Source organism: Siphateles boraxobius, unplaced genomic scaffold, assembly GCF_051911475.1.
Source record: "Siphateles boraxobius isolate OS27281-9 unplaced genomic scaffold, OSU_SipBor_1 54, whole genome shotgun sequence".
In the NCBI taxonomy this organism is placed as follows: Eukaryota; Metazoa; Chordata; class Actinopteri; order Cypriniformes; family Leuciscidae; genus Siphateles; species Siphateles boraxobius.
This window is the reverse complement of record NW_027509180.1, coordinates 1,018,764-1,046,110: the sequence shown is the minus strand read 5'-3', so window position 1 is coordinate 1,046,110 and position 27,347 is coordinate 1,018,764. Positions and strand designations below refer to the sequence as shown.

The window sequence follows — 27,347 nt, the reverse complement described above, 5'->3', positions numbered from 1 at the left end:
AGAAGATTGAACACAGTGCCACCTAGTGTTCCAGAGATATAAGGTATTTTGCAAAACTGCTTATAATTTTTGGAAACATTGTTAAAATTTTGATTTCTTTATGTCATTATGTTCCTTGGCTTATGCCAATTCAGACGATATCTGATTTGTCATTTTCTAACAATGTGACTGTCCGCCATATTGGAGCAAATGAAAAACAGTTCTTTCGCTACTCCTCCTTCAAATCTTGCTCAATTTAGTCCAAAATTTTATCAGATGTTATTTAGACCGAGCCGCACAGAAATGACTGAACAGATTTTTTTATATTTGCTACCATTCCCAAGAAATTCCTCTCTAAAGTTGACTTTGCCTGTGTTTGTCTTATGTTGGTTAGCTTAGCAATCTGTAAAACCACATGCCATAAGCCCCAAATCATTCCACTTGAATCCTGTGTGGCACATGCCCAGTCTGCAAGTGGTACTGCGGCCAGAAGTGATGCAAAAGTTGCTTCTGTTCAAAACATTTTGTCTTTCTAAGAACTTAAATATAACACGTGGTGCATATATACAAATTCTTCTTTTTGAGTTGATTCTCACTTGAACTATTGAACTTTGGCAGCTGTGTAAATGAAATCAATGAAATACACTTTATTGTCCCCAAAGGGGAAAGTTTTGTATAAAGTTGTCATTTTAATTTCTTTATTACCTGGGTAAGAGCTGTACTAATGTTTCTTATACTGGGATTAGAAATAAGTGTGTTTTTTCTACATTCTTTGTTCGTTCTCATCAGAACTTCTGTTTATTTTGATTTCATCCTATCTTTACTTCTGAACCCATCTGTTCTTCATGTACATTCTATTTCTGCTGTCTTTGCTCTTCGGGCTCCGCATTGTGCTACAGGCCTTTCAGCGTCTTGGCCCCGTATTGCTGCTTGCAGCTATATTTACTTTTGTTTTTATTCATTAAAATCCATACTATCTACGTCATATTAAATGCATACATGTAGTTATAATAGTAATTTCAATTCAAGTTTATTCTTCAAAAATTGTATAGATTCCGTGAGATTTATAAATTCCGTTTTTATGACTGGATTCTGCGATTTAGTCTGCGTTTTCCGTTTTTTATCACGTTTTCATAATCGGAATCGAAACTAAAAGTCCTTTCACAGTCCTATTACTGGCTCGCGTTGAAATGTTACATTTTTAAAATGCGTCACCACGCATGAAAGACACACGATAGAGACACGTTATAATTTGGTCAGTCGGCACAACCATCTAGTAGGCAGTCATTGCTGTAGGCAAGTCAAGTTTATTTATATAGCACATTTCATACACTATGGCAATTCAAAGTGCTTTACACAGAAAGGAATTAAAATAATCACAAAATAAAAGCAAGGAAAGTTTAAACAGTTATAAAAGGAATTTAAAAAGATATATGATACAGTTATAAAAGGAATTAAAAGAGTAAAAAGATGATACATACACTTCTCATTTGGCAAAACACCGGTGTATCACAACTCCCAGTTTTACTCTGAGATTTTCCCATGGTGATTACACTGTAGTTTTAACATTTTACGAAGACAAAAGATCACAATCTCGATGGTTCAATTGAAAAGTAGTTTGTCTTCAAGATCACAATATAAAATCGTCAGAACGCCCACCCCTACAATCTGTCCTGTCACTCATCATGGCTGTTAGGAAACTAATTGGTTTCTCCACTCAGTGGTTTCTCCACTGCATGGATCTTCATGTGTATCTTCAGGTGACTTTTAACAGAGAAACTCTTTCCACACTGAACACACGTGTGCGGCTTTTCTCCAGTGTGGATCCTCTCATGTGTTTTCAGATGTTCTGATCGACTGAATCTCTTGTCACAGTGTGAACACTTGTAAGGTTGTTCTCCAGTGTGGATCCTCTCGTGCGTTTTCAGAGTTGATGACACACTGAATCTCTTGTCACAGTGTGAACACTTGTAAGGTTTCTCTCCAGTGTGGGTCCTCTCATGTGGTTTCAGATTTGCTGACACACTGAATCTCTTGTCACAGTGTGAACACTTGTAAGGTTTCTCTCCAGTGTGGATCCTCTGGTGCCGTTTTAAATATATCGCTGTAGTAAAAGTCTTCTCACACTCAAAGCACATGTACTCTCTCACACCAGTGTGAGTTTTCTGATGTGTTTGTAAACTATACATCCATGAAAAACTCTTTCCACACACAGAACATGAATGCGGCTTCTCCTTCGTATGAACTATCAGGTGTTTCTTCAGGTTTGATGATCCAAGAAATGTTTTGCCGCAATGATCACATGTAAACGGCTTCTCTCCAGTGTGGATCATCATGTGATCATTCAAATTTTTTCTGTGACTGAATCTCTTTTCACACTGATCACACATGAACGGCTTCTCTCCAGTATGAATTCTCATGTGACGCTCAAGACTTGATTTTTTTGCGAAACTCTTTCCACACAGATCACATGTGAATGGCTTCTCTCCAGTGTGAACTCTCATGTGAATCTTAAGATAATGTTTGTTTGAGAATCTCTTTTCACACTGATCACACATAAAAGCCTTTTCTCCAGTGTGGATCATCATGTGACTCTTAAGGTTTGCTGATTCTGTGAAACGCTTCCCACATTTATCACATGCGTATGGCTTCTCTCCAGTGTGGATTTTCATGTGTCTTTTAAGTTTATCAGAATCCATGAAGTTCTTCCCGCACTGTTCACATGTGAACGGCTTCTCTCCAGAGTGGATTTTCATGTGTCTTTTAAGTTTATCAGAATTCATGAAGCTCTTCTCACACTGATCACATGTGAACGGCTTCTCTCCAGAGCGAACTCTCAGGTGATGATTCTCCTTCACTTCCATCAGCTCTGACATGAAAGAAAAAATTTTTTTATTACATTTTCAGTACATCAAAATAATTCAAATAGAGAAATATGAAGTGAAAGGACATAAAAATGAGCTCTGATGTAATAGACAACTGCCATAAAATACTACAATAATTTTGATCAAATAAGTATCTTTCCATGAATGAGGTACATTGATCTTGTTTTGGAATTTTTGGAACTAATCACAACTAACTTTTTTTTCTTGCAGAATTAACATTAATGCTTTTGAAAACTAAATTTCCCTTTCAAGGGAACTTCGAGCTGCGTCAAACGCTGCGGGAACGCCCCTGCGTTGTGCGTCATGAAGCACGTATGGAATCAGCCCAATGGAGAGATGAAACGTCATAGGCGGGTGACGTCATCGACCAGGAAACTATAAAGCACCCCAAAAACACAAGCGCATTAGCTTCTGTGCTTTCAGTCGCGCTACATGTGAATCTGTCCCTGTGTGATATTGTCTGTCTTACATACCCTGCACCACACAAACAATTTATCCCTATATATATATATATTGAGAGATTATGGCGGACGAACAGCAGTTTAGAAAGTGTGTTCCTCCCTGCTCGCGTTATTTAACGAGCGGGGATACACATGATCTTTGTGTTGTTTGTTTGGGAGTTCAGCATGCCCAGTTTGCTCTCGAGGGAGCAGACTGTGAGCATTGCGAGCGTTTGCCGTTAAGGACGCTCCGCTCCCGCCGATCGCTCTTTGAGGAGAGCGGTTCGGTGCGCGCTCCCCGCGGTTCGGGTCCCGCTTCTGCCGAGGCAGAGCGGCGGCGCTTATCGTGGGGATCGCAGATGGATCTCACAGCGGGGTTTGAGACGGGCTCTGCCTTATCTCTCCCTTCACCTGTGAGATCCAGTGCCTCAGTCCCGGGTTCGGAAGCACGCGCTGCGGTTTCTTCCGCTCGGGCTGAGGCACCAATGCTGCAGCTACCCAGTTCTGAGGAACTTGATGTTGTTAGTGTTGAGGGAGATGTGGAGGATTCGCCACCCCACACTCCTGAGAGTGATGAGCTTATGGAGGTGTTAACAAGAGCTGTTGAAAAACTTAATATTGAATGGCCAGTGACTAGACAGGAGTCTGTTTCTAAATCAAAGTTGGATGAGAGATTTTTGCCGTCACGTGTGCAGCCTCCACGCCGGTGCCTGCCGTTTTTCCATGATCTCCACACCGAGGTGTCGAAATCATGGAGAAAACCGGTGTCATATAGAGTGTTTAGTCCCCAGACTTCAACATACGCTAATATTATGGGAGCCAAGGCTCATGGTTATGGTGCTTTGCCTCGTGTGGAAGAGACGCTTGCGAGCCATCTCTCCCCCGAAGCAGCATCATCTTTTAAGGCACCGGCATTACCCACCAAGCCTTTAAGAAACACTTCGGCTTTGGTGGGTAAAGCATATTCGGCAACAGGTCAGGCTGTGTCATGTCTGCATACTATGTCAATCTTGCAGGCATACCAGGCTGATCTGCTAAGGGACATGAGTGAGAGTGAGGAGGTCAGTACTGACGTAGTTCGCGAACTGCGTCAGGCTGCTGATTTATCCCTGCGTGCCACCAGAGAATCGGCCAAATTAATGGGTCGTTCTATGGCAGCTCTGGTGGCCGCAGAAAGACATTTGTGGTTAAATCAGACTAATATTAAAGAGAGAGAAAAAGCTTTTCTTTTAGATGCTCCTCTTTCTCCCATGGGGTTGTTTGGTGATGCTGTGAATTCAGTTATCGATAAATTCCAAGAAGAAAAGAAACAAACTGCAGCTTTTAAAAAGTTTCTTCCCCTTAAAGTTCATGTCCCTGGGGCTGCTGGGCGGGAGCAGCCCCGGCCGTCTTCGAGCTCATCACATAGAGCGCAGCAGAGGCAGAGTGTCGCGTCTCGTGCTCCCCCTGCTGGACAGTGGGCTCAGCCGCGACACTCTCAGCCGAAGCCTTCTCCCAGTAGAACTGATCTGAGGATAGTTATATTGGCTAAGAAGGCTTCGGCTAAGAAGAAGTCCTGACGCCAAGCCGTTCAGGATGCTGAGGGTGGTCCCCACCGAGGCGGAAAGGTGTTCACCTCTTTTTACGGTGCCCATTCCTCCTCGGTGCCCTCAGGGGCTCGTTCTGCCAACCCCGCCTTTATGCCGGGGCACAGACGATCCCAGCGAGCGCTTTCCCGAGGGACGCTCGCTCCCTCTGAGGAGGGTCTCAGAGCGGTCAGACCAGTTGTTCCCTGCCGGTGCGCCGTTACAGGGCGCTGCGTCTGCTGCTCAAGTTACACCAGAGGCCAGTCTCGAGAGGCTGGTACCCTTAGTAGAATTTCTGGCAGAGTGGAAAAGCCTTCCAAAAATATCTCATTGGGTCCTGCAGACAGTAGAAAAGGGTTATGCTATCCAGTTCAGGTGTCGTCCACCAAAATTCAGAGGGGTTCTGCACACAGTGGTGGGCCCCGAGCAGGCTCTGGTATTGGAACAAGAGGTGAAAACGCTCCTTCAAAAAGAGGCTATAGAACGGGTTCCTCCTCCCAGTTTGGAGTCAGGTTATTACAGCCGATATTTCATCGTTCCAAAGAAGGATGGGGGGTTGCGTCCAATTTTAGACCTGCGCATATTGAATCGCTCGGTAGGGAAGCTAAAATTCAAGATGCTCACTATCAAGCAGATCGTGTCTCAAATCAGGTCCGAGGACTGGTTTGTCACGATAGATCTGAAGGACGCATACTTCCATGTGTCCATCCTTCCACAACACAGGAAGTTCCTGAGGTTCGCCTTCGGGGGCGAGGCGTACCAGTACAGGGTTCTTCCATTTGGCCTAGCTTTATCTCCCCGCACTTTCACGAAATGCATGGATGCAGCACTAGTGCCTCTGAGGCTTCAGGGCATTCGTATTCTCAATTACATCGACGATTGGTTGATTTTAGCTCAGACCGAGCAGATGGCGGTTCGGCATCGAGATGTCGTCCTCGCTCATATCAGAAAGTTGGGGTTGAGGCTGAACGCAAAGAAAAGTGTATTATCTCCTTCCCAGAAGACCACTTTTCTGGGTGTCGTTTGGGATTCGGTATCGATGCGGGCGCGACTCTCTCCGACCCGCATCGCTTCGATTCTCTCAGCTGTGAAACAAGTGAAGCTAGGCCAGCTACTCACTGTCAAGCAGTTTCAGAGACTGTTGGGTCTGATGGCAGCAGCGTCCAACGTTATACCTTGCGGCCTGTTGTACATGAGACCGCTACAGTGGTGGCTCAGGACCAAGGGATTCTCCCCGAGGGGAAATCCGCTCCACACGTTCAAAGTCACGCGGCGCTGCCTTCGTGCTCTGGTCATGTGGAGAGAAACTTGGTTCCTATCCAAAGGTCCTGTGCTGGGGGCTCTTTGTCGTCGCATAACGCTAACGACGGATGCTTCCCTCACAGGGTGGGGGGCGGTCATGAGTGGTCGCCCAGCCCAAGGTCTGTGGCAAGATCATCATCTTTCGTGGCACATAAATTGTCTAGAGATGTTGGCTGTGTTTCAGGCTCTGAAACACTTCCTAACAGACCTGAGAGGCCATCATGTGTTAGTTCAATCAGACAACACGTCGGTGGTCTCTTATATAAATCATCAGGGGGGCCTGCGGTTTCGCCGGCTTTACAAGTTGGCCCGTCAGATCCTCCTGTGGTCCCAAGGGAAGCTACTATCTCTGAGAGCAATGTATCTCCCTGGGTATTTGAATGTGGTAGCAGACTCACTGTCGAGGCAGGGGCCGAGGCCAGGGGAATGGAGACTCCACCCCGAGGTGGTGGAGCTCCTTTGGTTGAGTTTCGGTCGCGCCGAGGTGGACCTATTCGCTTCCAAGGAGACCACTCATTGTCATCGGTGGTTCTCCATCACTCTTCCAGCCCCCCTGGGGTTGGATGCTATGGTGCAGCCGTGGCCGAGGTCACGTCTGTACGCCTTTCCCCCGATTGCTCTGTTACCAGGAGTTCTGGAGAGGGTCCGCCGGGACGGGGTCAGTCTACTACTAGTAGCCCCGTTCTGGCCGGCCCGAGTATGGTTTGCGGACCTGATTTCTCTCCTGGACGGTTCTCCTTTGGAGCTCCCGGTCAGGAGGGATCTACTCTCCCAGGCGGGGGGCACGATACTTCACCCCCGCCCAGAATTGTGGAAACTGTGGGCTTGGCCTCTGAGGGGGCCCAGCTCATAGACTCCGGTCTCTCAACCGAGGTTGTTGAGACCATTCTTAACTCCAGAGCTCCATCCACGAGGAAGCTTTATGCCTTGAAGTGGAAACTTTTCACTTCTTGGTGTGGAGAACACCTGCAGGACCCAGTTAACTGCCCAGTGGGTGCAGTGCTGGAATTCCTGCAGGAGCGCTTCTCCACAGGGTTATCCCCCTCCACACTAAAGGTGTATGTGGCGGCACTAGCTGCTTACCACGTCCCTTTCAGTGGAGTTTCTCTTGGGAGACACCCGCTTATAACTCGTTTCCTCCGTGGCACTTTGAGGCTGAGGCCAGCAGTTCGTACGAGGGTGCCGACTTGGGATCTGGCCATTGTATTGTCTTTCCCTAGCTCCTTTTGAACCTATCGAAGAAGTTCCCGAGAAGTTTCTCACTTTTAAGACTATCTTTTTGCTTGCTATCTCTTCACTAAAAAGAATCGGAGATTTGCAGGCTCTGTCGGTTTCACCCTCGTGCCTGGAATTTGCACCTGGCATGGTTAAAGCTTTTCTGCATCCTAGACCAGGTTACGTTCCTAAGGTTCCTACTAATATTGTTAGACCTACGGTTCTGCAGGCTTTCTGTCCTCCTCCATTTATGTCATCGGACCAGGAGAAACTTAATTCACTCTGCCCTGTTAGGGCATTAGACGCTTATGTCCACAGAGCTGCCCTGTGGAGGAAATCAGAACAACTTTTTGTATGTTTCGGGCCACCCAGGAAAGGGTGTCCGGCGTCTAAACAGAGAATGAGCAAGTGGGTGGTTGAGGCTATCTCACTTGCTTATGAGTCGGCTGGCCAGCCTTCACCTTTGGTTGTCCGAGCTCACTCTACCAGGAGTATGGCTGCTTCTAAAGCTCTTTTGTCGGGGGTTTCCCTGAGTGATGTTTGTGATGCGGCTGGATGGTCTTCACCGCATACTTTTATTAAGTTCTATGACCTAGACTTAAGCTCTACCCCTGGGGCACAGGTGCTCTCGTCCTCTGTGCGCTAGTCTCACATGACGGTCATTTGGTCCTATGGCGACGTGGGTATTCGCGTTCCCGCAGCGTTTGACGCAGCTCGAAGCTCCCTTGAAAGGGAACGTCTCGGTTACGTATGTAACCCTAGTTCCCTGATAGGGAACGAGACGCTGCGTCGCTCCGCCATACTCCCGGCACTCCCGTTAGCGCTTCCTTCAAGCCTATCAGAAGCTAATGCGCTTGTGTTTTTGGGGTGCTTTATAGTTTCCTGGTCGATGACGTCACCCGCCTATGACGTTTCATCTCTCCATTGGGCTGATTCCATACGTGCTTCATGACGCACAACGCAGGGGCGTTCCCGCAGCGTTTGACGCAGCGTCTCGTTCCCTATCAGGGAACTAGGGTTACATACGTAACCGAGACGGTCTCCAACACGGCCCAAAGTGTTTCTGTATTGTCTGAATACGACAAAGGGGAAATTAAACTAGACAGATGTCTAAATATATAATCTGACATTTATGGACCTTGTTATGTGCACTGGTGCGCAGTCATGTTGGAACAGTAAGGGGCCATCCCCCAATAACCTGTTCCCACAAAGTTGGGAGCATGCAATTGTCCAAATTGTCTTGGTATGCTGAAACATTAAGAGTTCCTTTCACTGGAACTAAGGGGCCAAGCCCAACCCCTGAAAAACAACCCCACACCATTATCCCCCCTCCACCAAACTTTACACTTGGCACAATGCAGTTAGACAGAGAAGCGTGATTCGTCAGTCCAGAGAACGCATCTCCACTGCTTTTAGAGTCCAGTGGCGGCTGCTTCACTGCATCCTATGCTTTACATTGCACTTGGTGATGTAAGGCTTGGATGCAGCTTCTCGGCCATGGAAACCTATTCCATGAAGCTCTACATACTGTTCTTGAGCTAATCTGAAGGCCACACGAAGTTTGGAGGTCTGTAGATATTGACTGCAGAAAGTTGGCGACTTTTACGTACTGTGAGCCTCAGCATGCGCTGACCCACTCTGTGATTTTATGTGGCCTAAAACTTCGTGGCTGAGTTGCTGTTGTTCCCAATTGCTTACACTTTGTTATAATACCACTAACAGTTAATCTTGGAATATTTATTTATATACTTATATATACTTATTGCAAAGGTGGCTGGTGTGGTGACACGTGGTCTGCGGTTGTGAGGCCAATTTCTCGGAAACGCCTTCGGAGACGGCTTATGGTCGAGAAATGAACATTCAATTCACGGGCAACAGCTCTGGTTGACATTCCTGCAGTCAGCATGCCAATTGCATGCTCACTTTAAAACTTGCGACATCTGTGTCTCATTGTGCTGTGTGATAAAACTGCACATTTTACAGTGGCCTTTTATTGTGGCCTGTGCAATAATCATGCTGTCTAATCATCATCTTGATAAGCCACACCTGTGAGGTGGATGGATTATCTCGGCAAAGGAAAGTGCTCACTAATACAGATTTATGAAGAATATTTGAGAGAAATAGGCCTTTTGTGTACATAGAAAAAGTCTTAGATCTTTGAGTTCAGCTCATGAAAAATGGGGACAAAAACAAAAGTGTTGCGTTTATAATTTGTTCAGTGTAGTTTTAGTTATTCATGTTGCTTTTGTGCAACATATGAATAACAATTTATTTGTTTTAGATGTTTTTTTTGAGATATTTCTATTTTGCGGGAGTCCCGCAATTCACTTTATTCTTCTGCAACCCGCACCCACGTTACCTTACCGCCCGCGTCAACACTCGGCCATCAAATCTAGTCCCGCGCTGCACTGTTGCGTTGAATCCTGCGGGAGTGCAGGTCTCTATATAATATTATTCTTCCACCAAATAATTTAGTTCCTTCTGTTTCTTTGGTCATTAATATGTATAGAGGAATGGTTGCCATGCAACAAAACAAATGCAGCAACACACACACACTCAGTGGCGCAGCGATACTTATGTAATGCAGGCAGCTGTACGTTTACGGGAATTTTACAACAACTTCGAACATGGCTTAACCAATCAGAATCAAGGACCAGAACAAACCGTTTTATAATAAAAGACAAAACTAGAATTTTGATTTCATGGCAACTTATCAGTATTCTTATCAGTTCTATATATCACGTCGCAATGGGGTTTTTTTTATTTAAAAAGAAACAAATTTACAATTATTATTGTTACGAATTTGCGTGGAAGCAAAGGCAGTAGGCGGATCTAAATGCAGCAGTAGACTTTAATTACAGATAGGCTACAGAACAGACAAGATACTCGTGGTACGCACATTAAAACATACATTCAATAACTGACCACGAACAAAAGAGCAGACAGGATTTAAATACACAGACGGGATGAGGGAACAAGACACAGCTGGGGCAAATCAGAACACCGAGCGGGACCATACAACCTAACAAGACAACACACCTGAAACAAGGGACCTAATAATGACATGACTAGGATAACAGACTACAATTAACAAGGCACAAACTGAATAAAAGACCAAAGACAGAGAAACCACAAACCAGAAACATGACAAAATGAATAAACACCGTAACAATTATATTATATTAATTATTAATTCATTTAATTAATATAGCTTTATATTCTGAAATGTCTAAATATTTATAGTAAAAAAAACAGATATAAAATATCTATTTGTAAATACATAAGATACAATAAGAACAAAGTACAAATAAATGGCAAAAAAAATCAATAAATATACAATAAAACAAAGATACAAATTAAAAACAATTTAATTTCAGGAAGGTATATTAACATTACTGTTCAAAAGATAAACTATTAATGTAATCAAATGTAAAATAACATTGCACGCTTTTCACTATGATAGATAACTGCTTAATAAAGCTAAAGTTATTCATTCAAGAGCTGTGAGTATTTTTCTCTTTGCCTTTAGTTGTTTGATTCACATTAATGGCGCAATCGTCGTATTTTAACGATCTGAAATGCAAATATCAAACCCGAAACGCAAGTAACTTTGTGGGCGGATCTCGCTGCTGCTATTATAACGGCGGGATAAATGACTCTTGTGCCCGACGCAAATCTAAAATGGGTTGGTCAGAAGTAGCTACATTACTCATACGTGTGGTTTGGGCGTAACGTAGCGTTGCCACCCGTCCCGGTTTTCCAGGGATTGTTCTCTTTTTTGAGCGACAGTCCCGGAAAATGTATATTCTTTCCTGGGACACGAATTGTCCCGGGAAACGTTTTTTTTTTTGTTAAAATGTACTTCTAAAGTAGAATTTCCTGGTTTCAAATTAAACCGTTTCTTTCTACTGTTACTGTGTTTTCTTTAGTGCTGGGCGGTTTGACCAAAAATTTATATCACTTTATTTTTTTCAAAATTATGCCGGTTTTCCGCTTTATGACGTTTTTTTTTTTTTTCATGCATAATCAGGTGTTCGAAGCATTTTCTACTGGTTGAGAGAGGAATTACTGCAGTAAATTGACTTAGGATGGTCTATTTTACTGTCATTAGTGAATATTGTAGAATAATTCCACACTAGTAATACAGGTTTGCATGGCCGTAGAAAACTATGCTGTTGTTTACAAATAAGAGGCAGTCATGATTCTAATGAAGTGAGGAATCAGAATGCAAAGACAATTGCAGTCAAAAAAATACAGAACTTTTACTGTGCAAATTTCACAATTTTTTTTTTCAATAAAAACCAATACAAAAAGTAAAAAAAACCTCCAAACAACAGACCCGGCTCCTCTTTTTGGCACAAGTTCTTCTGTGTCATGCTCTACTACTGTAAAACTTCAAATAATAGCCGAGTCCCAAATAGATGCCCGTCTCTTTTACGCGCCTGGTGAGGCTGCAGGTTAGGGTAAATAAAGGCCGGGTCTGTTTTTTTGTTTCGGGTTGTATTTAAAGGTTGTATCAGTGATTTCTGGCCCAAAAATAAATGTCTAATCTTTCCTAACGATCCGCTAGCTGCCCGCCCCATAAGCATGCCGTCCAAAAACCGCGTCTCTGTAGGCAGCCTAGGCTCTGAGATCTGCACACAAAAACACATGGGTACAACCACCACTCAAAACCAAAATAAAGTGTTCCAACCAATCACTGACAGGGGCGGGTGTTGTGAGGTTTTGCGCTCGTGCACGGCTGGACGCGAAATCGGAGCAACACCCGCCCCTGTCAGTCAAATCGTCCGCTTTTTGGCGGCCGCCAAAGCAAATAGAATAGAATGACTGCTGCGCTTGACAGGGCGCATAACGAGCAGAGAGAGCGACCCGGCCGCGCGTGCGCACTCTCACGTCTTCAAACAACACGAGCGCAGTCTGATTTTTAGAGATTAGAGACTAGGCCTACACTTAATGAACAACATCTTAACACTAAATTATAAAGGCCTGTCTCAAATACAAGCCGGTGCAGTTCGACGATTTGGGAAAATAAAAGCCCGGGCTATTATTAGAAGTTTTACGCCAGTTCTGCAGCATCCATCTTCCCTGTCACGTAACACCAGAGCACTGCTGTTTACCCGCGCCTCGCAGTCGCTGCTTAGAAGTTCAACATTGTAAAGGGTCCGTCTGAAACAGTGTCGCGCGGCGTAATGTTCCGAACGTTGTGTAATTAAATACATCGGTATGGCGGTATATTAAAAATTTATATTATAACGAAAATATACACCGGTTTTCGGTATGAACCGGTATACCGCCCAGCACTAGTTTTCTTCATGGTTGTGTACATCCAAACCTGTGTCCGTAAACAGGTAAAAACGGGTAAAACAGTGGATTGTTCAATGCCAGGTGTTTACTTTTATTTGATTGGAAGCAGAAATACAAAGCTCAACTTATCGCCTATCGCCAACCGCCTGTGCTGTCGGTCGGTCGCACGCATCCAGGATGAAACGGTGTGAGTTCAGTTGCTAGCTAGCTTTTTTAAAACTTTCCTTTTACTCAGTTTTGTGAAATGGGGGGAGAGACGGACGAGGAGGATAACACAACAAAATTGGATGAGCCACCAGTGTCAAAGAAAAAATGATATACAACCTACAACTCAGACTGGGCGAAAAGAGAAAACTTTTCTGAATGGAGACCCGTTCTCCGCTACCTGTGTTTTGTGTCCTGCCAAAATTTCAGTTAAATATAGAGGAATAACAGCGCTGGAAAATCATGCAAAAACAAAGGTAGAGGTCGACCGATAGTGGATTTTACCGATATTTAGGTTTGACCGTGCATGCCGATAACCGATTATTTAACCGATATTTTTTAGAATGGATACTGGGATTAAAAACAAACATAACACTCCAAGAAAAACAGTGCTGAACTGAAATATGCTAAATGAAATAAATATATAAATATGAATATATTAATATGAGAAGTCGTACAGAAACTCTACAGAAAATAATTTAAACATTTAAATATTACAGGTCAAATGTGTGTGTTTTTTTTAGTTTTTTTTTTTTAGCTATAACCTATGTAGTTTTTAGCTATAACCTATGTAGTTTTTAGCTATAACCTATGTAGAGATTCAAAGAAGATTAAGTCAAGCAATTCAGGGGTCTGACATTAACTTTTGTCTTTATGCACTTCCTGGCCATTAAGCTCAAGATACAGCTGTGCCTTTGTCTTTATGATAATGTGAAGGCAATCAGGCTGATTGGATCACTATCTATACATGACACTGTTATGCTGATGAGATCAGGAAATCTCGGCAACGGAGCTGACTCATTTACACGCCCCCTTTATGTAAATCCCTCCCTCTTGGAATGTATATATAACTACACTGTATACTGTCTGAGACTAGACTAGATTGGAATGACTACAGCTCGTGTTCTCAATAAAGAAATCTGCGTGAAAGATATCCCTCCGCTTCTGAGTTTCCTACACTTGAGAAGGAAAAGGTTTACAACACCTAGAAACATAACCTATGTAAATTTCATAGGTAACACTTTTGCAAGTCCCATTTGTTAACAAGGATGTGTTAGCTTTTCATGAACTATATGCATTATGCAATATACGTTTTTACTGCATGTATGAATATTTGAGCAATACAATTGTACCTTGATCATTCTTGTTAGTTCATAGTAGGGGAGCGCGGGGCACAACCTAACGCGGGGTTAAATCGACACGGACCTTTTACATAGTTAGTCAGGATCAAGCAGGTTGTGTTTCCGCTTTTTTTCTCTCGCTGCCAGAAGACGCTCTCCCGCGAATTTGTGGAAAGTTTTGATAATATTTCGTGAAGATACTGGACAAAGAGTGTCTTGACACCATGCAAGTAAATTTTTTCATCATAGGTTTTTTTCGGGTGTGTAGGTTTCCAAATCGAACTTTATATTGCCTTAATCACTGTCTTGTTGGCTAAAAATTAGCACCATTTTGAAACATGTCAGCAACTCCTAGCAAATGTTAGCTAGGTTTAAAATATTTTTTAGACAGCGGGGTTTAGTTGTAGCGCAGTGTTACAACTAAGCCGCCAAGTGTACAATGATAATCAAATGAAAACAGGGAGCCACACAACTTTTCAGGTTTGAGTATTTATTTATATATTTAACTTTGTTGGACTTTCACAAACAATGTTGGAATTTTTTTATTTTTTATTTAGTTTACTATGCATTGATCACTTGTTTATTTATTAAAAATATAGCCTTTTTTAATGCAATAAACCCTTTACATTTTTATTTTAAGCTCATTTTTATTATTATTACTGTTATTATTATTAATAATAAAAATTTTACATGCAGCTGCCACACACAAATGTAATTCAATTATTTGCAATTACAATGAAAAAAATTGAAAAATTTCAATTAAATGCAATTACAATATTTGATGATTTTATTTACTTATTTTTTATTGCAAAACTGTGCAGCCCTTTCCTATATCTCTATCCATGATATTGATTCATAATAGAAGGATGATTGGATGAGGAATGGATGTATGGATATCTATCTAGACAGATGCACAAACAATATCAAACTATAAAGATAAAATAGTACTGAATTATGTGTTACACACAAGTGTTACAATTAACCCTGCATATGGGGTAAGTTGTCAAATTTGCACTTCTGTCACTTTCAGTGCAAATGTATGAAAATGGTCGGTCCTAGAAAAAAACTAAGTGTTCATTTGTAGCAGAGATGTGTATGTTGCTTGTGTAAAAAAAAAAGTTAAATCTAACTTAATTATTTTTTTAATAATTGAGCCAAAACCAAAATATGTTAGGTTGTGCCCCGCTCTCCCCTACATTAAGGTAATAACGGATAAAATAAAAATTTAAACTCAATTTAAACTCAATTTTCCACCAATCAACTATCGGCACCGATATATCGGCAAAACCGATGAATCGGTCGACCTCTACAAAGAAGCACCAGAGTTTTGCATTAAGCAAACGCAAAACCTACAACTGTTAATATAGTATATTTTTGCAAATATGGGTTGATCCCCCCCCCCAAAAAAACCAAACAAAAACAAATTTCATCTGAGTGTCCCGTTTTTTCACAAATCAAAGGTGGCAACCCTAGCGTAATGTGAAATAAACAGGCCCGTAAAACACAGAGAAATGACATTGTATGGGGATGGGAGAAACCCACCCAAATTAGCTTCGGGTAATAATCGGTATAATTTGGGTAAATTATGTATGATTTGCAAAAATGGGAACTGCTGTGCTTTGCACTTTGGCGCTTTTCCACTGCATGGTATGGTACGGCTCGGCTCGGTACGGCTCACTTGTGGCGCTTTTCCACTGCATGGTATGGTACGGCTCGACTCGGTACGGCTCACTTGTGGCGCTTTTCCACTGCATGGTATGGTACGGCTCGGCTCGGTACGGCTCACTTGTGGCGCTTTTCCACTGCATGGTATGGTACGGCTCGGCTCGGTACGGCTCACTTGTGGCGCTTTTCCACTGCATGGTATGGTACGGCTCGGCTCGGTACGGCTCACTTGTGGCGCTTTTCCACTGCATGGTATGGTACGGCTCGGCTCGGTACGGCTCACTTGTGGCGCTTTTCCACTGCATGGGACGGTACGGTACGGCTCGCTTTAAATGGTACCACCTCTATTGAGGTTCCAAGCGTACCGTACCGATACTAAAATGTGACGTGGACACACTGCAGATCACTGATTGGTCAGACAGAATCGTCACTACCAGCGTCATTGTATTTGCGAGACATCAAACCCGCTAGATTTAAACTTTAGCCAGTAACAGCCACCACTTTAGCACCTGTTTTAAAACTACTTGCTTGAAGAAAAAAGAAAGAAAGAAAACTTCCAAAAAAGAAATTGCTGAATCCTGGTCAGAGGACGAAGTGCAGACGTTCCTCTCGTTAGTTGCCGAGGAGCGGATAAACTATAACGGTCAGACTATAATCCCATCCACGTTGAAGCTGTACTAACTGCAGTGGAAAAGCAAACAGAGCTAAAGCGAACCGAGCCGTGCTGAGCCGAGTCGTACCTCGAGTGGAAAAGCGAAGCGAACCGCGCCGAGCCGAACCGTACTAAGCCGTACCGAGCCGTACTAGCAGTGGAAAAGCACCAAAAGTCAATTGCGCTGGGTGCAAGGTAAGGCCCAAAATGTTAAAATGTAATTTACATTTTAAATTATGTACCCATCCTTAATTAAAGTCTTAGACTCATGTGACAAGGACATTTTCCCCAACATGAAGAGTTTACTGCGTGTTTTGATCCCATTGCCTGTTACAAGCTGTTCTGTGGAGCGCTTGTTTTCAGCAGTGAACCGAATCAAATCCAGATACAGAGCAACCATGATCACAGAAAGACTAAATAGCCTCTCGTTGCTGACATTTGAATGAGAACTTGCAGAAACAACGGGACCTAGATGATATAATTGGGGCATTCAAGGCCAGGCCACGCCGTCTCGCCCTTTGTTATGACTATGTTGTTGGTGATCCTGAGTGTAGTGTATAGTTATACATATATTACAGTTATACATATATAACTGTAATGTATAACTATATGTATAGTTATGCATGGTTATATGGTTATGGTTAATAATTTTGCACAGTAATCTGACAACAAATGTGGCACACCCAGTTTTTCAGATGAACACCCAGAGTCTCTTTTCTGGTTATGTTAGTGCTTGGAAGCCAAAATTGAAATCGAAAAAATAAAAAGAGATTAATATCACAGGCTTAAAGTGTAACCAGATGTTTGTATGTTAGTTCTCTTGGCTATCGTCACTTATTAAGCAGAGCTTTCGTGTTGTGTAAAGGTCCATTCACACCAAGCACGATAACTATAAAGATAACGATAAATATAGATATAGTTCGAAAAATCGTTCTCCATATTAAAAAATAGCAGAGTTCACACCACAACTATAATGATAAAGATATGAGAAGAACGATTTTTTTCTCGCTGTCGAACGATAAAACACCGTCAAGATGTTCACTGACACTCAAAATCCCTTCTAATTTAAACAAAGGTTTTGCGCTTTTAAAATGGCAGACGACATTGTGGAGAAGTTAATCGCAGAGGTCCAGAACAATCCACCACTGTTTGACAAGTCAAGCCCCTTTTCAAGAAAATGGATATGGAAAACAATCGTTTATATCCCTCTGAATAAACGGTGAGAAGTATTAGCTCAGGTCTCCAGCGCTTCCTCTGAAGTCGCGGTGAAAACGACCAGGTGTTGTTTTTATTCCACTATATTGACTACGTCAGCTATATTCACTGTTACATTATTAACTCGATAACACAAGCTTCACTTTAAAGCATACTATGCTGAGGACATCTGCTGGTTAAAGCCGTGTAATGCAACAAGAACAGCAAAAACATGTTCAATGACGTTGTACACACTTTGATACCGCAGCGCACGTCTTAGAATAAACAGACGTTGTCGTTCGTTGGTGTGGACTCCAATATAGTTATCATTATAGTTATCTTTATAGTTATTGTGCTTGGTGTGAGCGTGCCTTGACTCTGCGTGAGAGATATCACTCTCTTTTGGATTGCAAAAAGCAAAAATGTATCACAGACAAATTATTTTATTTTATCGCATATAGAAATGGCTGGCAATATAACGCCTATATAGCAATAATAAATAATAATACGTGTCTTTCTAATTTTCTCTAGTACAAATAGCAAAACCGGTAATGTCTGAGCTTATCGAAACTGCAGTCTTTAATAATTTAGTCCCAGGTCACGTTTAATAGCGGGTTTCGGTACCCATCAGCCATCACTACTTAAGACTAAACTTTTACAGAAGCTTCCTCGAGCAAATCGTGCAGAAACAAGCCCCGGGCTCTCTTAGTTTCTGGCACCAATTGCCAAAAGGCTCGCCATCTCTACTTTCTTCAATCCACGCCCAGCGCCATTTATTTTTGAGTCCTTTATCTATTGCTAGGACATCATCCCTAGGCTTCAATCATACTGTCAATCATACTGTGTTGCCAGGACCCGCCCTTCTCTGCTTCTCATAGGCTTGTAACGTTAGTTAGAGCTGCGTTCCTCTCATATGATTGGTAGGTGAAATAAATCGACTCGAAAATATTAAACCGCATGCGCAGGTTCCCAATTTTTTTTTTTTTCCTCATGGCCGCACGCTGCCGGAATACTTTAAGCCATGTATAATACTAAACAAATCTGTAATTATTGGATCCTAAAGTGGTTGTGAGTCCCTCACATGTTTAGCTGTCAGTGGAGCTTTCCCCACTCCTAGGAGAACTTCCAGCTTCTTTTCTGGTGTTAACTTTGGGAAGTTTGATTCTTTTGGCTATTTTTCCAAGGTGTAAATCTCTTAATGAAAATAATTTTCCCAGAATGGAAAAACTTATTTTTGCAGTAATGGGAAACGTTCCATCTCTTGTCTTACATCTGTAACATTTGTGGCATTATAGATTATGGCCTCCATCTATTTGTGTTTTATAATATGGATGAAATTGGATAGGGTTTTGTTATCCAGCCCTTTTAGACATAGGTACTAGTATATATATATGACAAATGGTAAACAAAAACCTAATGATAACCACAGGGAGAAAAGAGCAGTGTCAAAAAGTATGCCTATGATGCATCAAGGTACAAAGCTATGGGACCCATGGACTCGCAGAGTAGCCATGACAGGATGGTCTTTCCAAGTAGGGGGAGGAACAGCTGCAAGTCTGTTAACAATAAATGGATTAGCATGGCAGGTTTTGAAACTAGCCGACGATACTGAAGATGCTTTACACCTTTTAAACGAAGAATAACAAGGAATTAGAGAAGCTTTGATACAGAATAGGCTCGTTTTGGATATGGTTACGGCAGAAAAAGGGGGCGTATGTAAAAAGTTGGGGACATCATGTTGTTTCAATTTACCAGATGTGAGTAAAAATGTATCAGATATTATCCAACACATGAAAGAAACCATAGCCACTCCACAAAATATGGGAAGCCCTGTAGATGATTGGTTTTTGGGTCTGGAAGGGTGGACGAAGTGGTTAATATCCGTGGTTGCACCGATGCTGGGCATAGGTCTGATAATATTGATGGCAATTCCATGTGTCATTTCTTGTACTCAATCAATAATTTCCAAAATTGCGACAGATAGACTAATGGCAGTGGACCGTGGTGGTGAATATGTAACAATGAGAAGATTTAGGACACGGGACCAGCTTGACACAGAAAATTACATTGTTGAGGTTTTGGATAGTGTTGATGTAGATGCTCATGAATTTGACTAATGAAATTGTTATGGGAAAGGCCGAACAGGCAAACTATGATGATGGAAAAATGACGGGGTGTTGTACTTTTTTGTCTTTTTCCTTTTTATAGTATTATGCTTATTTCCTTAAAGAAATTTCTGTTTTATTTTATTTTCAAGATATGAAAAAAGGGTGGAGTGTAAGAGAAATTTTTACTTTAGATATATCTCTTGAAACACATCTAATATATATATATATATATATATATATATATACATTGTGTGTAACTTTTTAAGTTGATTCTTTGCAAAAAACACGTTCTTCTTTAAAACGTATATGTGCTCATTCATGTGTAATTACTTAAATCAACTAATAAAGTATTCTCGTAAGCGTAGAATCTGCCATTTATAATACATACTGAGTGAGTCGCTCAAATGGCGGCAGGCATGTTGCTAATATACATTAGCCAAAGAGGGACATACCTAGACATTCAAGCTCCGCCTTTCGTGCTTCTACACTCAGTAGCCGCGTTTCCATTACCCTTCAAAGTGCGAAAAAAAAATATGCCCAATGGAAACACGTCAATTTCGCAAAAACTCCCATTTAACGCAAAAAAAGTTTTTTCGCTTGCATGAGGTGGTTTTTCAGACAATTTAATGAAAGACATATTTCGCAAAACTGCAATGGAAACTGTTTTTGCACATTTACAGGTCACCTGACGTAGATGTTTGGACAGAATACGAGACAGAATTCTTTATTAAATTCATAAAAGACAAAAGAATTACAGGAATAGGCTGCTGGATTCTAAACCTCAAAGAAATGCCACAATCAAGACCTCGAAGCAGAAATGAGGGAGAAACACTCCTCATATGAGCCACTCTCGAGTATAAGGGTCTTTCCTTGCCATTAATGATTAGCTAACACACACACGGCTCCTTCGATTAATAATAATAGGCTTGTTTGAGATGCGCCTTGCCTCGACTGAGGTGTAGGTGAGAGTAGACAGTTCTCGCTTCTCGCAGTGGATCAGAGTCTGACACCTGCGAGGTCGAAGGAGGATATCGCGGGACTCACGCTCCTGCACGGTGTTGCTAATTAACTGGATGTAATTTAAGTTCTGTTGCTTTTATATGAAAATAAATATAATGAACAAGACACTCAAAGTAGCCTACTTGTTATTTAATTCCATTCCAAATAAGTGTTTATCAATATTTTTTTCTTTAATGCAGACATATGTGGGTTTTTTTTGTGGGTTTTTAAAAAAATACAAAATGACATTGCATAACCCATAGAGATCGCACTGTCCGAGAGTTTGGGGATATTCACACATAACATATACACATAAAACATGATATCAGAGTTTTAAAATCAAACATTTTAAAAGAGAACAATACATCACGGTTGTTTAAACCAATGAGCATTAAGCTGTGTCGTCAGCAAGTCGTTTCCCATCATGCTTTTGATCAGCGCAGTCGGTGGAGAGCAACTGCGAGCGACTGCAGAATCCGACACTTGCGCTCGCGAGAGCTTTTTGACACACGTCAGCATGACATCAGAGCAAGGTGGACCGCACTCGGACACATTTCTAACCGGCATGCATTACGCAGTGATCACCGGTGATCGGTTCTGCGCAGATTTTGCTCATCGCAAACAAGCCTAATGGCCAGTGCGGTGGCTGCGCTATACGTAAACCTAACAATATCCGTAATCAAATCTGTAATGGAAAAATTATTTTATTGTATATTGTGTATTTTAACATTCAATACGCCTTAATTGGAACTTCGGCTTAGATTATATTTTTATTTACACGTGGTTACAATGTTTACTTGTTGCGGTAACCATGGAAATCTACAAAATATTATAGGCCTAGTTGAACTATGGTCACTGTAATGTTAATTTTCATAAGGGACTGCCAGTGACCGGCTGTTGCACCCATAAAATGCAACCTTTTTATTCTGACAGATTTATATTAAAATTAGTTACAGAATAGAACTATGAACTTTTAACATTCAAAAAACAATTTCTTTGCACAAACTATGTAGGCTACAATTTAAATTAGTTTATTGTGAAATAGCTCAAACATATTATGTTTTTCTGTCTTCTGTTAAGCATTGTTCTGGGCTGCGTTTCCCAAACGCATCAATGGTTTCTTGTGATACTTTTGGGAAACGCAGCCCTGTTTGAATGCATTGTCGGCAGTGTGTGAACGCTCTCTGTGATTGATTGCTTCTGACTTGCAGCATTTGCTTGTGTTTAGATAAGCAGGAAAATAGTTATACTACACAACTATTTACTAAACAGGTTATTCATCCAATTCAATGCATATTGTACGCATTCAACTTCTTATCAAATAAACAAAATCACTGGTAAAGAAAAAACTGTAGTATCGATATTTTTTTTTTTGAGTATCGATACTTTCGATACTCGATGGAGTATCGATATATCGATACATTGTATCAATACTCCCATCACTAACTCCTTGTGACGATTTTCCACGTCTGTAGCACCTACATACACCAAACTTTACAGTCGTATTCCTAACTATACTATGAAGGTTTGTCCAGAGGGATTTGTTGATATATCATTCTTGGCCTGATTTGTATGACATTTTATGCCTAAAAATAGGGTGAAAATCAATTTAAGGCTATTGCCAGTATTTTCTGATTTACAGGGTAACAAAAGGAGATATTCATAATCCCCTCAGGTAATGTCTTTTCATTGAATATATCAACAAAATGCAAAAATAATTTTGAACCTTGTTTTTTTTTTCAAATGGTCAGATTCGTCACTTCAAAATATATGCAAATTAGTGCATATTTAATTAGGTATAGCCTCATTAGCATATTTAAACATAAAATTACAGAAAACTTGCAATACATTTTTTTTCTCCTATTCATGTGTGTATTCAACTGATAAAGTTTCATGGTGGTATCTAAGTTAAATGTTTTACCCTATTCACCTGTAGTGTCTCGCCTAAATGAATAAATGTCATATTCCTTAGTTAGTTAATCTGATCGTGCCGTCGTGTTCATGCTAGCACTACGGTATCAGATATCAAGCAGATCCTCAGGAAAGAAGCATGGTCACGCACGGATGGGATGAGTGATGGCATTTATTCTCTTTTAAAGAGGAGTAGTACGAGGCAAAATTAACAAAAACACAGAAAGCGTCAATGCTAAAAGGCATGCATATGTACCGTACACATAATTGCACATATACATGTAGGCAACAAAATAGATAAGTGTTTCACAAAATATAACTATGGTTCAATCTTATTCAATGACACAGCATGAATACCAAAAAGACTTATAATATTAACACACATTTTCTTGATGTGTTTATATGATGGTGTGTTGCAAGTTATATTTTGTTGCCTATGTGTATGCTAGTCAAACACATATTATAACTTCTGCTATTCAATCACATTGATACTTAAAACAAATTATATAACCATTAAGAGTACAAACATACCTTTAAAGAAGAGTAGTACGAGGCAAAATGAGCAAAAACACACCGGAAGTCCTTCTCTCTCACTCCTGCATGGACAAACACACGCGCGAATGAAGCGATAGTTCGCTAATTACACGGATACACGTCATGAAGTATTAACAACAAAGTTTTAACACGATATTCACTGATAAAGAGACGGTAAATAGGACATATGTTTGAGTATGAGCGAGTAAAAGACACTGAGCTTCTGCTTTCACGGTGAGACTGAGAGCGAATGCTTAAAGGGGAGAGAAACCACTTCCTAATGGGCGTTTCACACCGCGAGCTGGAGCTCCGCGTCAGACACACACTCTAAAAAATGATTCACAGACTTAGTAAATATCATAGTAATAAATAGCTATACTAACTTCTTCTTCTTCTGATTAATGGCGGATCATATCTTTACGATATATACCGCCACCTACTGGACTACTACACAGGAGTGTGTAAAAAAGGACGTTGGCAAATGATACATCAAATCATAAAATCATTACAAAAAAAATTCTTCTACTTAATCCAGTATCATTATGATATATAATTAAATATTTGCTTCTTTGTCCCTGCATTCCTTGCTCCTGTAAAATATGATGAATATCATTTCCTGCAATGGTCACTCACTCCACCCATATCTTTTTCCAAATTCTGGAATATCAATTCCAATACCACAATGACCCTTGGATTCTTTAGAGCCATCTGTGAATATTTTCAAATATCCATAATATGAAGTATTTAAATAACTTAAGCAGGCTACGGTAAAACTTTGCTTAGTGTGATGCTCACCTTCTCCCGCTAATAAATCAATATTTACCTCTGGAACAGGAAGCAGCCGTGGAGGAACACAACTTAACGCTAATGCTGGGCCATACTAGTGAAAGTTTCCTCCACATTCAGTCACCGGTCTCTGGATATCCTCATGATCTTGGAGATATTCATCAATGGTCTGATCCAGATCCTCCAGCTCATCTCCACGTGTGAACAGAATCATGATGTACTGAATGGGTTTTTATTTATTTTTACACCGCAACAGAGATGGTTCTCACTGCGGAACATGAAATCCAGATCCAGATCCAACTCCTCCCACCTTACATACACCTAACCTAGCTAACTCCGCCCCCTGATCCCTAAACACACCCCTCATCCCTAAACCCACCCCTAATCCTGCCCATCTCCACCCCTTGGATCTTGATCCGACTCCTCCCCCTGGATCTCATGTTCTGCATTGAGGTGCTACTGGAGATACAGGACATCCAAGGTTTCTTTAAGAAGAAACCCTGTCCATCTCATGAAAGTGCGTATCTATACCACGAATGTTATTTCTCGTGCCATTTATACGCGAAAAATGATTTTATCTTGTATATGCTACGCACTGAAAACCCCTTAGGATTAGGGGTGGGGAGTGCGTGCGTATTACACGCCATAAAGTGTGTATCATATGCAAGCGAAAACTATAAATGGCATGAGAAATAACATTCGTTGTATAGATACGCACTTTGATGAGATCGGGCTCACCATGTCAGAGACAGATTTCAAACAGAGAACGTTTCTTCGACACACACACACATTCAATGTTTGTTTTGAGAATAAAGCCAATTTTTACATTAAAGAATTTTAGCGATTAAAATAATGTTAAATGACTAATTAATAGGTGATGTTTTTTATTTATTAGAACAAAACTGTGTGGTCCAATCCATGCAATCCTGTTTCATGGGACAAGAAAGTTCAAAATATAAAACAAATGACTTGATTAAAAATAATAAAATTAATATATGACTAAATTATTACATGGATAAATGATTGAACGAATAGATAAATGAATAAATGTGGGCAAAAGCAAATGTGAATTTGATTATCTCAGCTTGTTGCTTAATTCATGGTCATGAGTTTATATATTAGGCACCATGATAGGTACATGACACTTCTGAACCTAGAAAAGTTATACTGCTTTTAACACCGACTGAGAATCCATTTCCCAGGAGTTTTACCTCCACCCCAGTCCAACTAATAGATGCACCGGTGTCAAACCCATATCTCACTTCCACACCAACTGGACCGGCTTTGGCCGATGCACTGGCGACATTAGCCTGAACCATTGCTCCGGCTCCATCCGCACTGGCTTCAGCCCTAACTGAAACACTGGGGCCTTTGACTTCTGCCTCCAATACACTGAATTCAGCACGAGCTCGTCCAACTCCTGCTTCTGCAAACGCTCCAGTCATATATGTTCCAGTTCTAGTATAGGTGCGTTCTGCACTGGCATCGGCTGGTCGGTCATATGTGTTAAATGTGTATATGGTGTCATCTACATAGTGCCAAAATGACTTTATAGTTTCCTTTTTGTATCCTTTTCCTTCATCTAAAAAACAAAACAAATGATCTTTAATGCAGTGCACATACACAGACATACACAATCCTCTATCAGAATGTCTGTAACTGCCCATAAGGCCAAAATTAAATAAAATGTGATCTTCTGGATTTGCACAATCTGTTATGCTTGTATTTTTCTAGTGACTGGTCACATCTAAATTTTTCAATTGGCCCAAGTGAAATTGATCAAATTAAATTTGGAGAATTTCACTTGGGCCAATTAAAAAATTTAGATGTGACCAGTCACTAGACAATTTTGAGTTGGGGAGGTTAGAATTGTTTTACAGTGTATCATTGGATCCATGCCTATTTTGGAAATGATTATTATCAGTCGCTAAAGGGCATTTACGTGCTAGTAGCGCCCTCTTGTGGCCATGTTCAGAATAATTACTCAACATTGCCCAATAATACTTTATTAATGTCATTGTTGTATACAAACTGAATACTGTTTAATTATTTAATGGATGTTTATGGAACATCGGTATGAATATGAATGTTTATTTCTCTTGTTCAATTTGATACAGAACTACATATGTATACTCGAACAGCTCTTCAGTAAACAAAGTGAAAACTTAGACCAGGGCTATTCACTTAGCTAAAGTCGCGGGCCGGATAATCAAATCGAAAAGTTGAGGTGGGCGGTGGGTTTAGCTTATTTAATGAAACATTATTTATTATTTATTATTTATAGAAACATAAGAGTTTCAATAAATAAGCTAAAGAAAGTATTGCATTTATAAGTTTGGATATTGCTATACTTTAAGTTAAATTCCATGTGATAAGTTTATATGTGTGGGAATTTGATTAATTGGGGAGAAACTGATGTTTTTGGGTTAATTTAAACTTACCTGTTGCCAGGGAAGGGCAGATGCTGACAAGTAATAAAAGAAGAACAAGTTGTTTTCTCCATTTTCTTGGTGATGCGTCTGTTCCTGGAAATAATAAAATCAGTGTTGTGTATTGATGCAGACATAACATAAAGTTTCTAATCAAACCGTTTTTGGAACGATAATTATACAGAAGAACGCATGAACAGAAATGTTAGAGGTTTCTAAACACTTTAGAATACTGTTCCGTCATTAATGAATAACTACACAGGAACAAATGAGTAATGCAATTGTAAAACCCTAACTACTATTAACTAACTCCTTAATATTGACTAAAGTCATTGTAAACTTTTGAGATGTTTGTAAGGTTTTGGATACTTAGTAAAGTGTTACTAAATCCTTCTAAAGAAATTATTACCTCTTTACTTTAAGAATTTTTCTTTGTCAATTGAAATAAGTTCACAGTTTTAATATGCTCATGTTATTAGCAGATTAGTGTATAGACCTAAATGGCATTTGGACGTTTTATGGCAGTCCGTTTCTGCCAATTAAGTGAATTAACGTCTCGGGTTACGAGTGTAACCCTCGTTCCCTTTCGAGGGAACTCGCGCTGCGTCGAGAATCGACACAATGGGGAACGCCGTCAGCGTGACGCGTCTGAAGCCTGTATGGAACTAGTCCAATCTTGATTGGTGTTAAATACGTGACGTCGCATGTGACGGGGAAGCGGAAGCTATAAAACGACACCGGAACACAACAGCGTCAGCTTTCTGTTCTTCAGCAAAGCGTTCTGTGTGACTGTGTGTCTTATTTGGTGTTGTATTGTACGTTTTTCGCGCTCCTCAGAACGACTCGCTTCGACCAATTGAAAGCTGACGCTGTTGTGTTCCGGTGTCCTTTTATAGCTTCCGCTTCCCCGTCACATGCGACGTCACGGCTGACGTCATCACGCAACACCAATCAAGATTGGACTAGTTCCATACAGGCTTCAGACGCGTCACGCTGACGGCGTTCCCCATTGTGTCGATTCTCGACGCAGCGCGAGTTCCCTCGAAAGGGAACT

General features: G+C 41.0%; 1 protein-coding gene across 2 annotated transcripts; it reads right to left on the bottom strand.

The window, feature by feature from the left end:
- Window positions 1–1,266: 1,266 nt before the first annotated feature.
- LOC143714455 (uncharacterized) lies at window positions 1,267–24,156 on the bottom strand. 2 transcript variants are annotated; one of them, XM_077205673.1, is made up of 3 exons: window positions 23,902–24,156; window positions 23,076–23,140; window positions 1,267–2,848 (listed from the first exon to the last, which is right to left on the bottom strand). In XM_077205673.1, the coding sequence occupies exon 3, from the start codon at window positions 2,841–2,843 to the stop codon at window positions 1,680–1,682; it is 1,164 nt and encodes a 387-aa protein (XP_077061788.1). In that variant the 5' UTR covers window positions 2,844–2,848; window positions 23,076–23,140; window positions 23,902–24,156; the 3' UTR covers window positions 1,267–1,679. The 2 variants fall into 2 exon arrangements, with proteins under 2 accessions (XP_077061788.1, XP_077061787.1); XM_077205672.1 differs by lacking the exon at window positions 23,902–24,156 and having other exon boundaries at window positions 23,076–23,518.
- Window positions 24,157–27,347: the final 3,191 nt, after the last annotated feature.

What these genes read in the sequence shown, in the direction of transcription:
- LOC143714455 (XM_077205673.1), bottom strand. Translation starts at nt 2,843, where the DNA reads ATGGAAGTGAAGGAGAATCATCACCTGAGAGTTCGCTCTGGAGAGAAG.